We start from the raw sequence: 18,868 nt of genomic DNA on the forward strand, positions 1-18,868 counted from the left end.
ATATCCAGCCTTGCACATTGATTACAATATATATATATATATATATAGTTTTAAATAGTGCATGCCTGGCCAAAGTGAGTTGGAGCAGTTTACATATACAACAATACAGTATCATCGTAGGACATGTTTGTTAAGATAGGCAGTAAGGCGAAGTTATGAAGGTAATCTGACAAAAATGTATACAAACATCCATAGTGCAATATCTCCCAAAGCAAGAACATGTAACAGTACGTCGTAATAGTACTGCAAGACGAGAAAGAAAGAAAAATGTAGTGCTATGGAAATAAATTGGGGACAGGGATGCGTCTGTGGCTGAATGTCTATCTATGCAAACTTATAGCAGGCAGATAGAGGAGATTCTAAGGAGGGAATACAAGGTAGAGAGGAGAAGACATGTAGGTATAGGCAAAGCAGAGTATCTGGTCCAGAAGGAGGAAGGGACAAAAGGTCTGTGCATATGATGTAAATATTCACAGCAGAAAATTGGAGACTATGATAGCTTAAGCCACTCCTGAGAAATACCTTAGAAACAGAAGGACTTTCAGTCCATTTTAAAACTTTGCAGGACAGGAAGTTTTGCACAGAGTCAGCGGAAGTGAGTTCCAAAGTTTTAATGCACTCCCAGATAACGAATGAGGCATCGTTCTCTGTTTCTTGAAGGCTGCTGTCCTGTGGAAAAGGAAGTCTTGAGTTGCACAAGAGCACTAGCCACCAGAGAATTTCTTTTGGCTTCTCTACTAGATATGTGGGTGTAACTGAGTGCATTGCTTTGCGAGTGATTATCTGCAATTTTGTGTTGTACTGTAGCATCAGTGGGAAGCTACTGAAGCAGTAAAAGCACAGAAGGTATTTGGTCAAATTATTTGTGTTTGGTACAAACCAAGCTGCCACATATAATGCACTCTTTCAGTAGGGGGGGGGGTGGAGGGATGAGGCGGCTGGGTTGCTTCCTGGTATTACTTTCATTAGTGATTTATAATCAGTTCCAGAGAGAACAAGGGCTTGAATTAGGGGCTTCTGATTATTCTCAGGAATAAAGTGCCTGAGACGCCATAACAATCTGCGTTGAAAGCTTACGGTCTTTGCTGTGCCATTGATTTGGCATTGGAGATTGTCTGTTATCATGAATAACTTACATTGATCTTGTATGTTCATCTTTAGTGGAGTCTGTCCAACATGCTTGATGAATCAATTCATGATTGTAGAAGTAGATGAAACTTCTTGGGCAAAATTAGCAGGAATTTGAAACATGGATTACGGACTCTTCTACCTGATATTTGAACAGTAGTAACTAGCTCTTCATTATTTTTCAAGTCTTCCCCTGCTGCTTGACCTGTAGTCCGCCCTGCCCGGTATACCCCTGCCAATCTGCCTTTGCTTGTAGCCCCCTCTTGTACGCTTTCCCCTACCATCATATGATGCATTGTATCCTCACTGTATTATTACTCAGTTCAATATTGCAAAGCTGATAGTACTGAAAGGTTAAAAAGAAATTAATTGTTTTACACTTTTCAGATGTGGCGGAGCTCGAATCTGCTATATTTTCCATGAGACCTTTGGCCGAACATTGGAGTCCGTCGACCCTTTGGGTGGACTTACCACTATTGATGTTCTCACTGCTATCAGAAATGCCACAGTGAGTATGAAATAGTGATTGCTTTCTGTTCAGCTGTTGATTGTGTTGCTGTGCGGCATTTGAAGTACTTATGACAGATTCTAAAACAAATGAACTTTATAATTTAGAGTCGATGTGCTTGCAGGTACATAATGAAAGCTTTAATTCTCATGGCATAGTTAAGAAACTGACTATTTTAATTTCTTCTGGAATTTTCAACAATGAAATCTTCACTTGATGCTTGTTAAGGTTGTATTCAAGCAAAACGTATTTGCCCAAATGAGATGTTTTGGCTGTAGTTGTCTTGTATCACTGTTTCACTTCAACTGCAAGTCAAGTTTTACTAACCATCCTTGCTAATTTGCACTTTTTCAGTTTCAGTACTTTTGCACCTACTATCCTATTTAAGGGTGTATTGAGATTTTAAATTGTATTTTTTTCATAGGTTACTTGAAGCTCCTGGATGTTTTCAGTTTGCTAAATGCTTAGCACTTTCACTGCAATCAATTCAAGAAGAAAAAAGCCATCAACTTAGCTGTAACACTCCTTCCTTCCTGAACATTACTCTGATACTTGTGTTTTGAAATTTCTGTGGCAGCATTTATGATGAGAACACCATTAATAATAAAAAAAATATTTTAACTACAAGTGGCATATAATTCAAAGAATATACAGTCTTGATCCAAAAAACAGTACATAACGCTAAATTCTTATATTGCACAATAGTCATCTGATTGACCACAAGCAGTTTTATCAAATGTGACCTAACTCATTGCTTGCAGTTAAGAACAGGAGGCAAAGATGGGTTCTGCACAGCTTCTGCTGGCTGAGGTGCAGCTTACCTATGGCAGATGAATGTCGCCCACTCTACACAGCATTTGAAAGCTCCTCCACCAGTGGTGAATGTAAGGTATAACTATTGAGCAATGCATAGTGCACCAAAATAAGAGCAAAGCTTACGTTAGTAAGTTAATTTTCACTGAACTGGTCTACCGACTGATGGAATTGGAATTAGAACATTTACCACAAAGATTTTAATTTTCAAAATCGGAAAAAAAGTTCTTCTACAATTAAACAAATCTTTAGCGACAAGTGAAATTGGAGGCCACCCATTCATAGCGAAAACCAACTCTGCCTGGTTCTAGCCCTATAACTGCCATAGATGAAAAGACTTTTAAGCGTCTGGAAACTAACCTTCACTTAGATAGTAAAGTCTGTAAATGTTGTCCCACACAGGCAAGACTCTAGGAAAGAAACATGATGTCAGAGTTCCTAATTAGCACTGTCTGTCCCAGCAGACTGTCAAATGGAGACATTGGTTTGGACAAGTAAGGACATCAAGGTCATAGAAATGTTGAGAAACATACATTTTATCAAAGTAATTCTGATGTTGAGTGATGCTAAAGTTTCACCAATATGGCTGACCGCTTCGAAACTTGATGCGCCACATGGTTAGGGGGCAAATTATACTTAAAATAGTAGAAACTCATGTCTTAAGATTGTAAAGTAAATGAAGGTTTGAAATTAGCAGTCTCTCTCTGCTATAGCGGTTGGCCTTTTCTACGTTGATGGTCCCACAAAGATGTTCAACTACAAATGCTTTGGATTTGCATTCAATTTTAAAACTAGCTCTTTAAGCAACTTGGTGTCTGTAGGTTAATAGATCAATAGTTACCTCTGCCTTAGCTGTTAAGGTAATTTGCTCCTTCCCTGAGGATCAATTCTAACACACACTAACACACACACTAACACACACACTAACACACACACTAACACACACACTAACACACACACTAGCACACACACTAGCACACACACTAGCACACACACTAGCACACACACTAGCACACACACACACACACACACACACACACACTCTTAATGCAACAGGTAGCAGATAGTGAAGTGTATATTTCCGTTTTAAGATTGATTGTTCACATTAGTTAGTATTGGCCACCATGAAAACTGTCAAACCTATTAATATTAGTAGATGTGTTTGTCCTTTAACTGTCATTCTTAAATGGTAGTCAAATATTTACAAGTTCACATGCTGTACACTAGTTAATATCCCCATACTGGCAGCATCAATGTGATGTGGTCCTTTACAGATTTGAGCTCAGTGCGGTTATAGACAATATGCAGTTTCTATAAGGTTGGAGCAATTGCAATAGCATATGCAAGATTATGGTATATTACAGTCTATTTGGTGCAAGTCATCAGAATAATGGGTCATTTGACTTAAAAAGGTCTGATCAGGATCACGTAAGTTATCTAGATAGCTGCTTGATAGCACATTTGGCAGGCAAGACATCTTGTGCTTTAAATTCTGTAGAAGACTAAGAATGTGACTTCTTAGTGTTCAGAAAATATTTCCCTACTTCTCTAAAACACTAGACCCAAGAACGATTATGCCTTCTGCAACAGGCACCAAAATAACATTGTTGGATTGTTAACTCACTGAAAAATGAACAATGAAAAATATAGACAAATGACTTTTAGTAGAAATATTTTGAGTTAAATAATCTGTCTTTTGATGGAAATAGTTGAATAGAGGGATTCCAGCTCTTTGCGTGCTTCAAGCAATCTGTTAAAGTGGGGATGTCTTTCCCATATTTGTGTACTTCTGCTGATACAAGGGAAATACATGCTATTCGTTAGGTGGAGCACACAAGGAGGTCTTCTATTTTTTTTTTTTTTTTTGCAGCCCTACTAAAATAAGAAATATCTTGTTGGAGTTCTCCTTCCAAACTTGCTATTTCTTCATGGAATCAGGGTGTACATCTTGTAGAAGATCATGATCACCTGGCATCAAGATACCCTCCACTGCATAGTTAAGCTGGTCTTCCCAGATGATGACTTCAGAAGACTTGACGAGACGCTGGGCCTAACTCACTTTTAATGGCGACTGTATTTGCCGACATCCCCAAGAACCACCTGAAGTGTCTGCCATGCTGTTTCCTATCACCCCCCAACCCTGCCCTCCCCCTCCCCAAGTGGAAATTCAGGTATCTACATCCATTAACATTTAAGCACTCATGAACACCACCTCCTTGTCACTCATTGTTCTAGACTGCTTTCATTTAAGCCTTCAATTGGTCAAATTTAAAGCCCCCCGGAACCTTGCATATAACAGAAAATCCCTCTGATGTGTATAGACCTGTACCATGGCAAAGGAAGTAAAGCACTCTACTACATATATTTATTTTTTTGCATTAGTTTCACAACCAAGTAGTTTGTTGCTAGCAGTAAGGCTTTCTTTTTTAAATGTTTTCTATTTTAAGCATGACAGGAAAGTTTCAAGTATCTACTGCAGCCATCAGACTAGATTAGGCTGGCTTTCTGGCAGAGTAAAAGCTATTCCAGCTACTTTTTCCAACTGTTGGGCCGAATGTATGAAGATTAGAAATGGCGATTTCCAAATTCTGATATCCTGTATCCGCAGTTAGAAAATCGTTATTCCTAATGTATGAAATTTATGCGAGTTTCATTAGCGATCCCTAGTGGGTCGCAAATAGACCTTCCTCGTGTTTATTAATGTGGTAGTTCACAATTTGCGACCCACTAGAATTCTCTGCCATCACCAGATGGTGGTCTGCTGGGATCAACAGAACACCATCTCTGTGATTGCTTTTAAATAAAGCAATACTTTTTTTTATTTTTATTGTGGCCCATTTTCCTTAAAGGAAAATAGGATGCGTTTAAAAAGGAAAAAAATGTAAAAAAACATTTCATTTTTAAGAGTCAGCAGTGGTCCGTTAGACCGCCGCTTGCACTTACATTTTTTTTTTAAACATTCTAATTTGTGAATGGGTGACTACCACTTTTATAATGCTGGAAAAGTATTACTGTTTTGCAACTGGAATTTGGTTGCAAAACAGTAATACACACCACACCATACAGATTCAGTATTTGGAAAGGACACCCAAGAGACGCCCCTTCCAAATACTGAATTGCAAATGCAAATTGTGATTCGGTAATAAGTTGTTGAATCACATTTTGTTTGGTAACATCTGAAAAAGCATTTTTCTGGTCTCAAACGTCCTAAATCTGTTGATTTGCGACATGAAAAATGCTTTGTAATCATGGCCCTTTGTGATTTGCGGCCTATCTGTCTGCAGTGCTCTGCTCTCCTTTCTTTGTTTCCAAAGCAAGACCCATTATCAGTTCACGGTTCTACCATATGAGCAGAAATCATCCCTCAATCACTTTTTTAAAATGCAGTAATCGCTGCTCACCTTAGAAAGAAAATAATCTACATTTACTTGTATTTGGACGACTGGTTGATAAAGGCACAAACTGTGTACGAGACACTATTGTATTTCAATGCAACACCAAATTGGTTACAATGCCAGGGGTTATACATCAATTGAGAAAAATCAAAGTCTGCAGTACAGATAATCGATTTTTGTAGCTGCAGCTCTAAACGCACAAAAACAAGATTTGTATCCTTCTGAGGAGAGCGGGTCTATCATTTACAGAAATGCCATCATTTGCTACTCAAACCTTTCCAGCAGCTCATCAGATCTCGTCTGCTGGGGTCTATGGCCTCATGCACTTATCTAATCCCCAATGCACATCTCCACATGAGACCTTTACAACAGTGCCTAGATGATCAATGGTCACAATGGAAGGACATCTGAAACACTCCCTGAAATTGTGATGTTGCAAAAAGAATCTTTTGAAATGAATCCCTTTCCATCTGGGCTCGCCAAATGGTTGCTGCAGGTGCTTGTCTGACAAGTTAGGAGCTCCCTTTCAGGATCTGACCAATCGGGGTCTGTGGTCGGAAAAATTCCTATACCACATAAACATCTTTGAAATGAACGCAGTCCATCTAGCCATCACAGCCATCTCACCATCGTTGAAGAGCAGAATCTTAGTACAGACATTACCACAACAATGTGCTACCTCTACCAACCAGTTCCAGAATTCTATCAAGGAAATCCAAATCGATTTGGCCTTGGTTACAAGTGGTAGAGTTGTCAATTCAAGCAGTTCACCTACACAGAATGCAAAATTGTTAACCCAACCTTCTAAGCTTGTGTTTTCAAGAACTCACAAGTGGGAATTAGAAGATGTCATATTAGATACCTTCCATGACTAGGGCTTCCTAGAATGCTATGGAAGCAAAAGTCAAGTGCCCAAATTACATTTCGAGTGCACAGGAAGTAAGATCTCTGGGCAACGCCCTTTTTTTTTTTTTTTGGGATAAACACATTTTTATTGATTTGATAAAAAGATACCAGCCATACATTACCAGGAGTACAGTCCATGATCTGCGCGACCAATTTTACGAATACAAATGAATATAAAATAACAGATGTTAGGGCATTCCCCTTGAGACTAAACCAATCACCCCTACCACTTCCCCAGATCTTACGATATTTCTTAGGACACCCATGTACTTCATACATAGTTTTTTCTTGCGTGGCACACCAGTCAACCCTGGTCCGCCAGCGTCTGACACATGGGGGTCAGGGCATTTCCATGAGGCCGCTATGACCCTTTTAGCCACCACCATTGCTGTAGTAAAAAACAACTTGTCATTCCTAGACCCATCCAGCCCGTCAGTGATGCCCAGGATCGTGTGTTTCGGGACTTCACACCCCAGTATCTCAGTGAGTTCTACCTCAATGTCCCCCCAGAACCGCGCCAAGCGAGGACAGGCCCATACCATATGGAGAAAATCAGCTGGGTCTTGGGCACATCTAGTGCAAGCGGAGTTCGGGCTAAATCCAGCTCGATGAAGGCGTACAGGGGTGAGGTAAGCTGCGTGCAAATAGTAAGGCTGTACCATACGCAGCCTAGCAGAGGCGGTGACCGCCCTGGGGGCCATAAGGGTGTCACACCAGTCTTCTTCCAGCGTGCCTACCCAGTCCTCCCACTGAGCACGTAATCGATCTAGGGAAGGAGGGGTAGATGCGGGAGATGCCACCCATCCCCAGGTCCCCTAGCAAAATCTGCACCTCAGGCGGGATGTGGTCAGGAAGCTGTGTGCCCGTTGTGAGGTGTGCGTGAAGAGCATGTCGCAGCTGTAGGTATTTATAGAACTGCGACTGATGTAGGGAGTGTCGGGTTTGAAGATCTTTGAAGGAGTGCATGTTAACCCCCACCCACACGTCACCCAGTTGCGAGATTCCTATAAGGTCCCAGGATCGGAAACCTTGCAGCCCAGAAACCTCCTTAAGCTGTATCTGTCCATTTGGTGTGTCGTAGTGCGGCCCGCCAGGCCAGTAGCACTGAGCGCGTCATCTCCAGCATTTGAGATGGGATAGGATCCCGTACAACATGGATTGGACCAGAGTCTGACCCAAATCGCCCAGCTCAAGCCTGTATGCCGGGTCAGACCATCCCCCATTGAAACCAGTCATGTATGGTGAGCAGGCGCGTGGCGAGATAGTCAAATGAGGGAATCCTGCAGACATTCAGAGCTATTCTGGCCCTTTTCCCCCAGAGGAATTTGACTAAGGTATCCAGTTTGCGAAACCAGATTTTGGGGAAGCAGAGGGGGGTGTTTTGGAGTACGTAGAGGAACCTGGGAAGAATCATCATTTTAAAAAGGGCGACCCTCCCATGGGATTCGGGGGCAGTGTTTGCCACTTCTGAAGGTCTGCCTTAGCCCTCTTCATAAGGGGATTAACATTGAGGGCCCAGCTGAGTTCGGGGAGTAGAGTCACCCATATCCCCAAGTACTTGAACGATTGGCGATGGAGTGGTATGGTGGACTGCCAATCAAAGCATTCTCTGGAGAAGTGGAGGGGGACCAGGACCGATTTATCGTGGTTCAGCCGGAGGCCCGAAGCCTGTTCGAAGGACTGTAAGATGTGGAGACAATGGGGGCCTGACCGGGCGGGGTCCGCTAAATAGGTGAGTACATCGTCTGCGTAAATAGCGATCTTATCGGCTTCGGTGTTGGGCCATTTCTAAACCTGCACCATCAAGCACGATCGTATCAAGGTCGCCAGGGGCCACATCACCAGGGGCAAAGATCCCTCGTTGGTCAGAAAGTATTGCTTAAGTTCCTGTCCCACCACCTTCCGAAACTCCTTATCCTGAAGGAACCAAGCATTGAGCCTCCACTTTTGACGCATTGAGGTGGGAGGGTGGCCCGTATTGAGCATCACTGGGGAGTGGTCAGAGATACCCCGAGGGAGGATGGAAACCTCCTGGATCATGAGACAATCGGTCGAAGGAACAAAGATCATATCGATACGCGTCTGTGTATGATGAGCCGCCGAGGTATGTGTAAACTGCCTGGAGTGTGGGTGCCAGACACGCCACGCATCGCAGAGACTAATGATTCAGACCAAGATGTCAGTTGTCGCGCCTGCGCGAGTTTACCAGAAGAGGGAGGGACGGTCGTGTCTGTCAGAGAAGGAGACAGCATTAAAGTCAACCCCAAGGAAAGTGGGACCTAAGGGCAGGGACGCTAGCAGGTCGACTGATTTGGCTAGGGTCACTGTCTGCATCGAAGGGGGAGAATAAAGTGATACAAGATTGATGGGGCCACCGTTCAGCATGCCGCTCAAGGCCACGAAGGTGTCCTGAGAATCGTGAATAACGCGCACGGTGACGAGGGGGAGGGAACGCTTCACCAGGATCGCCACCCCACGGGAGCCCCGAGTGAAACCTGAATGCCAAACCCTATCATAGCCGTAATGTGTTAAAAAGGGACAGTGGTTACCCAACAAATGTGTTTTCTGTAGCAATAGGACATCTATCCCGAGGCGCTGCGCATACTGTAATACCGCCATGCGCTTAAAACGGTCTAGGAGGCCGTTGACATTCCAGGACACGACGCGAAGGGAAGCCCCTAGCAAATGTGTAACAGGTATAGTGGTAGACGGTGTCAGTGATGGGTAACAGTCTCAAAGGGAAGCCCGGCCATGAGCTGGTTTGTCCATAGACCTGGTTGGGTGTCCAAAGGGGAGCCATTGTGTCCCATTGGGAATGTAACAGGGCGCCATGTGAGTGCTGGCGTGACAAAATGAAGAAAGAACAAAAAAAGAACATGGGACAACAGTCCCCCCCCCCACCCTAACCCATCCCTCACCCCCCACCCTACACTTCAGGAACGGGAGCATCTGTCGCCCTAACAATGAACAAATTTAATACAAGACCAAACTAAAACGCTTGGGAACGGGGAAGCGTGCAGACCCCTCCTCATGACAGGATATGCATAATCGAGTCCTTTAGGAATGAAAATAAAGGTGAGCCGAAGCTCCGTCTCCGGCTGTGGAGCCAAGCCCGGCAGGCAGAAACGAGTTCAGGCAGGGTCCCTCAGAAGCGTTGGACTACGTGAGAGATCTGTGTCCGGGAGATCCAGCAGAGAAGGCTGGGGCAAAGCACCTCCTTGGTCCAGGCGGCCAGAGGAGCCAGATCGCCTCCCATCCAGTGATTCTCCAGAGAGCAATACAGGTTGCCGTGACGGGCCCAATGGGGAGTCTGAGCGGGCCCGCGGTAAGCTGCGACGCCTGCGTTGAGACCGGGGGGTGGAAGGCTTGTTATGGGCAGACCGACTGCCCATATCACCAGGCGATGGGTTCCTTACGCCAATCCACAGAGGACGCTCCTCCGTTGCCCAAGCTTCCGCAGGTGTATCAAAGACCAATGTTTTGTTGGAAACACCACTCGCAGACGTGCCGGGAAGAGGGGTCTATACTGGATGTTAAGGGCCCTTAGCTTTTGTTTGACTTAGCCGAACGAGCGGCTTTGGCCCTGGACTGGCAATGCGCTTTTAATCAGTTAGTCAGGAAATTTTGTTTACAATTTTCCTCTGATCCCCACTAAAACCAACTGTGTTGATATTGCTATAACACACCAACGTGACAATATTCTTAAGAGTCCTAGAATGACCAAGACAGTAGTGATATCCAGAGCTGCTTCGCCTGCCTGTCAAGACCCCCAAAAAGAACATTCTTCTGGTGAAGTTCATCTGGCTTTTATTACAGCATACAGAAAAAGACCAAACCAACAATCTTCCTCTACCATTCCAGTACGTTTTCTTCAAGCTTTCCTTGAAGGATTGAAGAAAACCTATGCTCCACCCCCTCCCTGTTGGAAAACGAATTTGTTTTTATGAAAATTGATGGCTCCTCCATTTGAGCCAATTAATAAGGCTCCTTTGCAGCACATTTCATGGAAGGTAGTTTTTTAATAGCCATTACTTCTGTGAGAAGAGTTAGTTAAATCCAAGCTCTTTCAGCAGTTGAGCCCTACACTGTTTTCCGTGGGTACAGTGCTTAATTTGTAAAAGGACAAGTGCTGGGGCTCTCGTCGGGAGGGCACTGCAGCTTGCACCTCACATAACCCATGTCAGCTGCCAATGACAGTACATACACAGCACTTAACCTTCACACTCCTACAAGTGTGGCAAGTCTGACTTTTCCAGGTCCCCAAAGCCAGAAGAATGGCTTGGGAGTAAGGTATTAGTCATTGTTAATGTAAATTGCACAAATAAACCGCTGTTGTGTTCATACATGAATTAGCATGACAGCGCCACCATGTGGCAGACTGTCATAGCCCCGGTGCTTGCAACAAGGTGGATGTGCGGAACACCAGAAAGCACCAGCTCAAATTAAGCACTGCATGGGTATAGAGTAGTTCTAAGAAAATATCCTACTTGTTTACCCAAGTTCATATCATTTTTCCATATAAATCTGTCTTTGCCAGTGGTTTTCTAACAATCAAACTTCTCCAGCAGAAAGATCCTTGCATTCATTAGATGTTAGAGTACTAAAGTTTTACTTGGGTTCAAAAAAGATATTGTACAATGAACCAATTGATTGTTAAATATGGTCTGCTCCGAACCGGTATGGCTTCTTCCCAGCAGTCCATTGCTAGATTGAAAGTTTCTTGTATTTCGTGTTGCTGCAATGTGTCCTTTTAAAAATGTGATTTTTTTTCCCTCTTAGAAAAATGCTGTTGGCCTCTCGATATCTCTGCCATAAACTGAAATGCCTTTCAAATAAAGTAAAGTTAGCAATTGATTAATTTTATTTCTTTTTGAGGGGGGCGGAGCTTGCTCGCGACCAAGATGGCCGCTTGAGCCCTTAGCTCCGTGTCATCGCCAAATTATCCGTAATTTATCCGATGCTTTCACAGCGCCACAATCTGAAAACACTGCGGCCAGTCTGTCGGAACATGCCGGGAGCCCAGTGATCGAACTCCGGTCCCGTTCTGACCAAGCACTGAGGAGCGGCGCATCCTGGATGCAACTTGCCCCATTGGGCCTGGATGCAACCTGCCCCGCTGGGCCTGGATCCCCGATCTGTGTTGGGACGGGGCGGCGGTAGCTGGAGCTCGGCGGGCAGCTGGGCGATCGGGAGTCGTATCGGCGCCTTGCGCCCTGGTGCAGTCTGCTTGGTCTGCGGACCCCTGCGAGTGTGAAGTCAGTGCAGCGCCCCTGGAGTAACGTGTGCAGTGTGGTGAGGGGGGCGAGCGGGTCCCCGGTACTGATCAGCCAAATCCCGGCGGCCGCTGAAAGACTCTGAATCCCTGCAGCTCCTGAGTGACTAGGTTCCCCTATCCCAGTGCTGGCCGTGTGTGCTGAGCCCGCGGGGAGAGAGGGGTGAGTGGCCAGGAATTGGTGTCTAGAGCGGGGCGGTGGACTGACTGGAGCGGCTGCGGGCCTTCCCGTTCCCCTGGGTCCGCCATTTTATAGCGCATCTGAGGAGCGCGCTCGGCGCAGCCCATAGAAGCTGGGTTGACGAGCCCTGTAATTGCAGACCTGGCGAGACTGGGGGGACCCCAGCAAAGGGGATTCCTGCTGAGTACTGTCTGGGGAGCTGATTATTGCAAGCTGCGGTGTGCTGGCAGGACTGGTCTGGAGACGTCTCTATCATCGAGCGCAAATATAATTGCGAGATTGCAGCAGAGAAGAGCACCTCAGGAGGTATAGATCTTTGTCATCTGTTGCCCCAGCCCTTTGGAGTGGCACTTTTGCGATAAGCATTGCCTTGTGCTATGCCAGTGTGGGAGTTCTGAGTGGCTTGTACGATTGGCCTGAGGCGCTGCGGTGTAGGCCTGGCTAGGTGCGGAGTTGCTGTAGTCAGCTAGTGGGGCCTGGCCTTGTTGCGCGTTTCTGGACACCCCGGCTCAGGGTGATACCCTGTGCGCTACAGTGAGCAACTGCCGGCTGGCACAAGCAAAGAGGCCTGGGTCGATGGTATCACTCTGCGGGGGACATCGCTCTGTGGGAAGGCTGCTCGGTGGCGCAGATTGGTGGCGTTCGCAGTGCCATTGAACATCAGCAGATACCGGGAGCGAGGTGCTACAGGTTCGGAGGGCTGTTTGATTCAGTCTGTCAGGCCTAGCTGGAATCGACTTGGGCAGAGTGGACAGAACTCAGCCCAAGCTCTCGTTCGACCAGCAGCGGTCGAAGTCCCATGATCCCTCCGCTTATGGGACTGAGAGGGTGCTGACCGCCCCCATGTCCGAGGTCCCTAGCTCGGATATACGGGAGATGTTGATGGCCATGGAAAAGAGCCTGCAATCCGGAATCGCCTCTTTGGGCACGAAGATGGACACCCTCTCCTACCGGATGGACAGAATGGTGGAGCACTTAGACAAGCATGCAGAACGATTGGACATGTCGGAACAGATGCTCACGGAAGTGGAGGAGGCGCACAGTACGCTGGACACAGACCATAAGCAATTGGGGAAAGCCCTGCGTGTCCTCCAAGACAAGACAGAGGATTTGGAGGCCCGTTCTTGTCGCTGTAACCTGAGAATTACCGGTTTACCGGAGTCTACTCCAACTGGAAACATGGAACATTTCATTGAGAAGTTGCTGGTTACGCTGCTGGGGGAGGGGGCCTTTTCGACCATGTTTGTGGTGAAAGATGTCACCGCTCACTGGGGCCACAACCATCCCCGGGGGCCTCTCCACGACCGATTATTGCAAAATTACTCAATTACCAAGACCGGGACGCTGCTCTGAAGCTGGCGAGGGAAAAATGGTCACTAACTTATGAAGGCTCTGAGATCTACTTGTTCCCGGATTTTACTTTACGAGTGCAGGAGGCGCACCGACAGTCTGCCCCCCATGAAAAAACAACTTTGAGACATGGGCATAGCTTATGCTATGCTGTATCCAGCAAAGCTCCGTGTCAACAGACGTGGTGGGCGGGGTGGGGGGCATGTGGATTTGATCGCAACTATGTCTGATTTTCAACTAGTGGTTGGCAAGCTCCACGGACTGATGTTCACTGGGCATGGAGGGGCTACCACTGGCCTTGGGACACTGGACGGTTCGGGACTGAGTATATAGAGGCTGTCTAACCCTTTTTCATTGTTATCCATAGTTGGATGAGCAACATCCGCTCACGAGTGTAACACACAAGGGAGTGGTTATCTGTTTTTGGGGAGGGTTGCGGGGAGGGAGTTTGGCAGCACTAGGGGATGAGTCACGACCGAGTTGGGGGAGGTCTGTTGTGGATGGTTTATCAGGGAAGTGTCTACGTTGCAGATGTTGGAAGCTTTACGTCGGTATGTTCAGGATGATTTGAATTTCACTTTGTTGCTCAGGCCAGAATATGTAATTTGCTTCACTACAAATGACCGGGGGGTGACGGTGAGACAAACACGCCAGAGACACTAGGTTCCCTTCGCGCACTTACGTGGAATGTACGGGGGCTAAATGACCACCGCAAGCTGCGCAAAGTGCTGAACTACTTAAATAGACAGAATATAGACTTGGCCCTGATTCAAGAGACACATCCACCTCTGAATAGCACGCTGAGGACTGAGGGAATAACATTGCCATATCAGGTTTCACCACACACGCTAGGGGGTACTGTCATGGATTAATCCTAGGTCGGCATTTACAATAGTCCAATTTGACTCTGACAGAGATGGCGGTTTTGTGATCTCCTGGTGTCAAGGAAAGGGAGTTGATCTCATTGTAGTTAATGTCTATGGCCCCAACTACGATTGCCCGGAGTTTTTCCATACACTTCCTAGCATTGTCTATAAGTACCCGGGGGCGAGGTATCTTTGGGGTGGAAATTTTAATCTAGTCGGGAACCCTAACCTGGACAGATCGGGGGGACCGATAAGGCGACCTTCCGCGGCAGCCAGAGCGCTAGAGAGTGTGATGTTTGGCATGGACTTTTGTGATGTATGGCGCTCGAGATTACCGAATAGGGGGGGATACACACATTATTCTGCTTACCATAATTTGCACACACGTATTGATTACTGGTTGATTTCCTCGTCTCTTCTGGGTCACACTTGGGAGTGTCTGGTTCTCCCTCGTACACTATCGGACCACTCTCCTCTTTTGTTGATTCTTGATACGCCAAATAAGACTGTTCTGCCATTCACTTGGCGGTTTCTGCCTTATTCACTGCTGGATCCTGTCTTTAAAGAGGACTTGGCAGAAGCCATTGACACTTTTTTGCTACAAACGTTGGGTCTGTGGATAGCTTTCAGGTTGTCTGGGAGACCTTCAAGGTCTACATTCGCGGTGTGGCTATGGCTAAGCGCTCGGGTGTTCTGCGCTCTATCCGACAAAGACTGATCTCGAGCGGAAACTGGGCGACTTGGAAGCACGCCAACAGCTGAGTAACGATGAGGCAATATCGCGTGATATCAAAGTTTTACTGGTTGAATATCAGGATGCAGCTGACAGTGAACTCAAGCACCTGGGCAAATATGACACAGCACAAGTATACGTGGAAGGGGACATGCCGGGTTCGGTATTAGCGCAGATATTGAAAGCTAAGCGAGGCAAAACACTCGTCACAGAACTTAAGTCGACAGAGGGTGAGATATTAACAGATGAGGTGGATATAGCCGATAGGAACAGGCAATTCTACGCGGAATTGTACACGGCGCAGTCGTCCGGCACGGAGGATGAAATTCTTTCCCATCTTGAGCATATTAAATTGACATTTCTCACCAACACCCACCGGGAGTTTCTTATGCGGCCCATAGAAAAGGAGGAAATTTTACTGGCACTGGCTGGTATAAAAACCGCAAGCACTCCGGGATCAGATGGCCTCACAGTTAGCTTCTATAGAACCTTTCTTGATATATTACTCCTGCATCTCTCAGTGCTCTTTGATGACATGGGCGTGTCCTGCACAATGCCACCAACGATGAGAGAGGCGATAATTGTTACTATTCCTAAACCTGGTAAACCCTTAGACGAGTGTGGGTCCTACCGGCCGCTCTCCCTGTTAAATGTTGACACCAAGCTTTTCGCTAAGATAATTGCTAATAGGCTCGCGCCTCTGGTGCCGGTGCTCGTGGCCCCAGAACAGGCAGGGTTTATCCCGGACAGGAACCTTACATATAACCTCCGCACGGTGTTCGGTATCATGCAGCACACTAATCCAGACTCAAAAGCGGTCGCGGTCTTTCTCGAAATGGCGAAGTCCTTCGATTCGGTCGAATGGCCCTTCATGCAACAGGTTCTAGCTAGGCTGGGACTGGGCTCAGTCTTTCTTCAACTAATTGGGATACTTTTTTGTTCCCCCACGGCTCGTATCAAAATAGGCGATTTAGTTACTGATGCTATCTCGGTATCCAGAGGCACGAGGCAGGGTTGCCCGTTGTCACCTGTCTTATACGCTTTAGTGGCTGAATCACTGGCGTGTGCGTTACAAAAGTACCACAGCCATAAAGTTATCTGCTTCCCAAACTAGAAGATCATTGTGTCTACCTACGCGGATGACGCATTACATCCGCGAGCCAGAAAGCAATCTCTCTTCCGTCCTTCGGGAAGTGGTACACTTCGGGGCGTTGTCAGGTCTGCGTGTCAACTGGTCTAAATCCATCATTTTCCCGATCACTCGGACCACAGTACCTTTTGACCCGGACTACCCGCTGCAATGGTCTTCTGAGGCGATCCGATATCTCGGTGTTTGTTTTCATACGGACTCAGAGGTCGTGTTTAGAGAACTACGGCACAGCGGTCAGCAGACTGGAAGATGACGTGGAGGCATGGATTAAGTTACCATTGTCTCTACTTGGCAGAGTTTCCATCCTGAAGATGGTGGTACTGCCGCGATTTTTGTTTCTCTTCACAAACGAACCCTTTGTTTTGCCCAGTTCCTTTTTTCAGAGAGTTAACACATTATTGATAAAATTGGCCTGGGCGGGTTAACAAGTCACTTGGCAGATACCTACTTTACCATTTGGGGGGGGACTGGGCGCGCCAGATTTAAATTTGTATTACAAAGCGGCACAAGGTGCTCTAGCTTATTATTGGATACATGGGTCACCTACTATCCCGTTTCTTCGCATGGAAAAACATTTTGCAGATTCCCTCCCCCTGCCGGCTGCGATCTTTGAGTCTACGGACCGACGAACGGGGATATTGGGCTCCAATCAATTCGATCTGGCATGCATGGCATAAAATATTGCAAATGCAGGCGGGAGCATTGTTATACTCCCCGGACATGCCCATAAACTGGACTCTCTGGCTGGGCCCGTGCAGGGATAAAGGGGTCATACGCGCGCTACACTAATTGAATATACTGAAGGCGGGGGATTTATTTCAAGAAGGCGTAGTTAAATCCTGGGATGAAGTGGAGGACCCGGCGACACCAGGTAATATGTTGCAGCGGTTTCAGTATCATACAGTGCGTCGGGCATTGTGTGGAATATTAGGGGGTGAGTTACAGGAGCCCCCTGAAGTACCGGAACTCACCTACATAATTAGAGCAAAGTACCCCCGCAAAATGGTCACTAATCTATATAAATTAGGAATGTCTCACAGAGCGAATTATTACACTAAAGCCAGGCTGGCAACTAGATTTACAACAGACCATTGATGACGCCATGTGGACTTATTGTTGCACTAGCACCCGGCGGATCTCCTTGCACGGCAGACACAGACTGATCCACTTTAAGTATATTAATAGAGTGTACTACACGCCAGAGCGGCTGTACAGATACGGATTACGAGAATCCCCGGCGTGCGAAAGATGTAGGGTGCAACCTGCGGATTTTATACATCTAGCATGGCAGTGCCCGGGGGTGTATACATTTTGGGAATCAATCTTCCAGGAATTAGGGAAAATAGTAGATACAGAGCTACACCCAGACCCAGCCCAGGCTCTTTTAGGTTATTCCAAACAACTGCCCAAAGCGGTGCGTAGGCTGGTGGATATGGGTCTTCTTATTGCTAAGCGGCGGGTTGCAATGTGCTGTATACACAACATATTTGCTTGCTAGAGACTCGGACGCTGATAACGTGACACCAGCTAGCACAGACGACATTACGCACGTTACAGCCATTTAGACTGGAGTATATGATGCAAGCTGCGGGTGGTAACCAGTGAGACGTGTGGATATGGAGTTTTGACATCCCTCCTCATCCCACCCCCCCCCCCCCCCCTCCCCATTTCCTGCCGCCCTCCCCGCCTGGGGGATATTGCATTGACAGGGGACATGACACGTGGGGCCAATGTCTACATACAGGTTTGGCAACGCACCACACTGTACATCAATATCTGAGCGACTTTACATCCTTTACATATCACTGTTCATCGTTTTACCGACAAGGGCTGAGTTTTTTTTGTTTTGTAAACTATGTAAATTTTGCGCATAATGTACTTTTTTACTGTTGGCATACGATCGCTGCCTGCCCGCTGGGTTGTTTGCTTATTAGCCGTGTATAACTGATCACAAGGACATGCTGCCGCCCCCAGGGTTGTAGACAAGTAGCTGCGTTCGATTGAGATGTGTGCAAAAAAAAAAAAAAGATTTATTTCTTTTTGAAGGGGCCAACACAATGTAAATTTATTTTGCAGCATAACAGCAAGAAAGACTGGAATTTTGTTGTTTAGGGATGCCACTAAATGTTTCTTTCTTCTTACTTTTTTGTGTGCTTGGATTAGAAGTGCAGGTTTTAGATACACATTTTAGGTTGGTCAAATTATTTGCTACACTGTATGGAATCGGGAAATATTAAAATCATATTTGATCATTTGTCAGTGCTTAATTTTTTTCACTGATTGTTGAAATTGCTGGCCAATGTGTACTATCACATGTACCCCCAGACACAGAAGGGGTAAAACCCTTTGTTACATCTGCCCCTTTTTAACAAGTGCTTGATAGCAGGAAACATGCCCAACACCCCAGGCTTTACACATTCAGTGGAAGGTGTAGTGACAGGTTCCTGTAAAAAGAGTGTTACCGTACACATGGGATAGTGGTGAAAACATCACACAAGGCTTTCCAAATACCAACTGTAGGGTAGTGCCCCTTTTTGCATGGTTACCCCCTAACTTTTTACCAGAT

At 46.1% G+C, this 18,868-nt stretch overlaps 1 protein-coding gene across 4 annotated transcripts in view; it reads left to right on the forward strand.

The window, feature by feature from the left end:
• Positions 1–18,868, forward strand: part of DNM1L (dynamin 1 like) — a 610,546-nt gene that overhangs the window by 386,116 nt on the left and 205,562 nt on the right. For all 4 annotated transcript variants that reach the window (XM_085652405.1, XM_085652403.1, XM_085652402.1 and 1 more), the window contains one exon: positions 1,516–1,636. In XM_085652405.1, coding sequence (XP_085508531.1) covers positions 1,516–1,636 — 121 coding nt within the window. The remainder of the gene's footprint in view (positions 1–1,515; positions 1,637–18,868) is intronic.

This window comes from Triturus cristatus, chromosome 4_1 (assembly GCF_964204655.1).
Source record: "Triturus cristatus chromosome 4_1, aTriCri1.1, whole genome shotgun sequence".
Taxonomy (NCBI): Eukaryota; Metazoa; Chordata; class Amphibia; order Caudata; family Salamandridae; genus Triturus; species Triturus cristatus.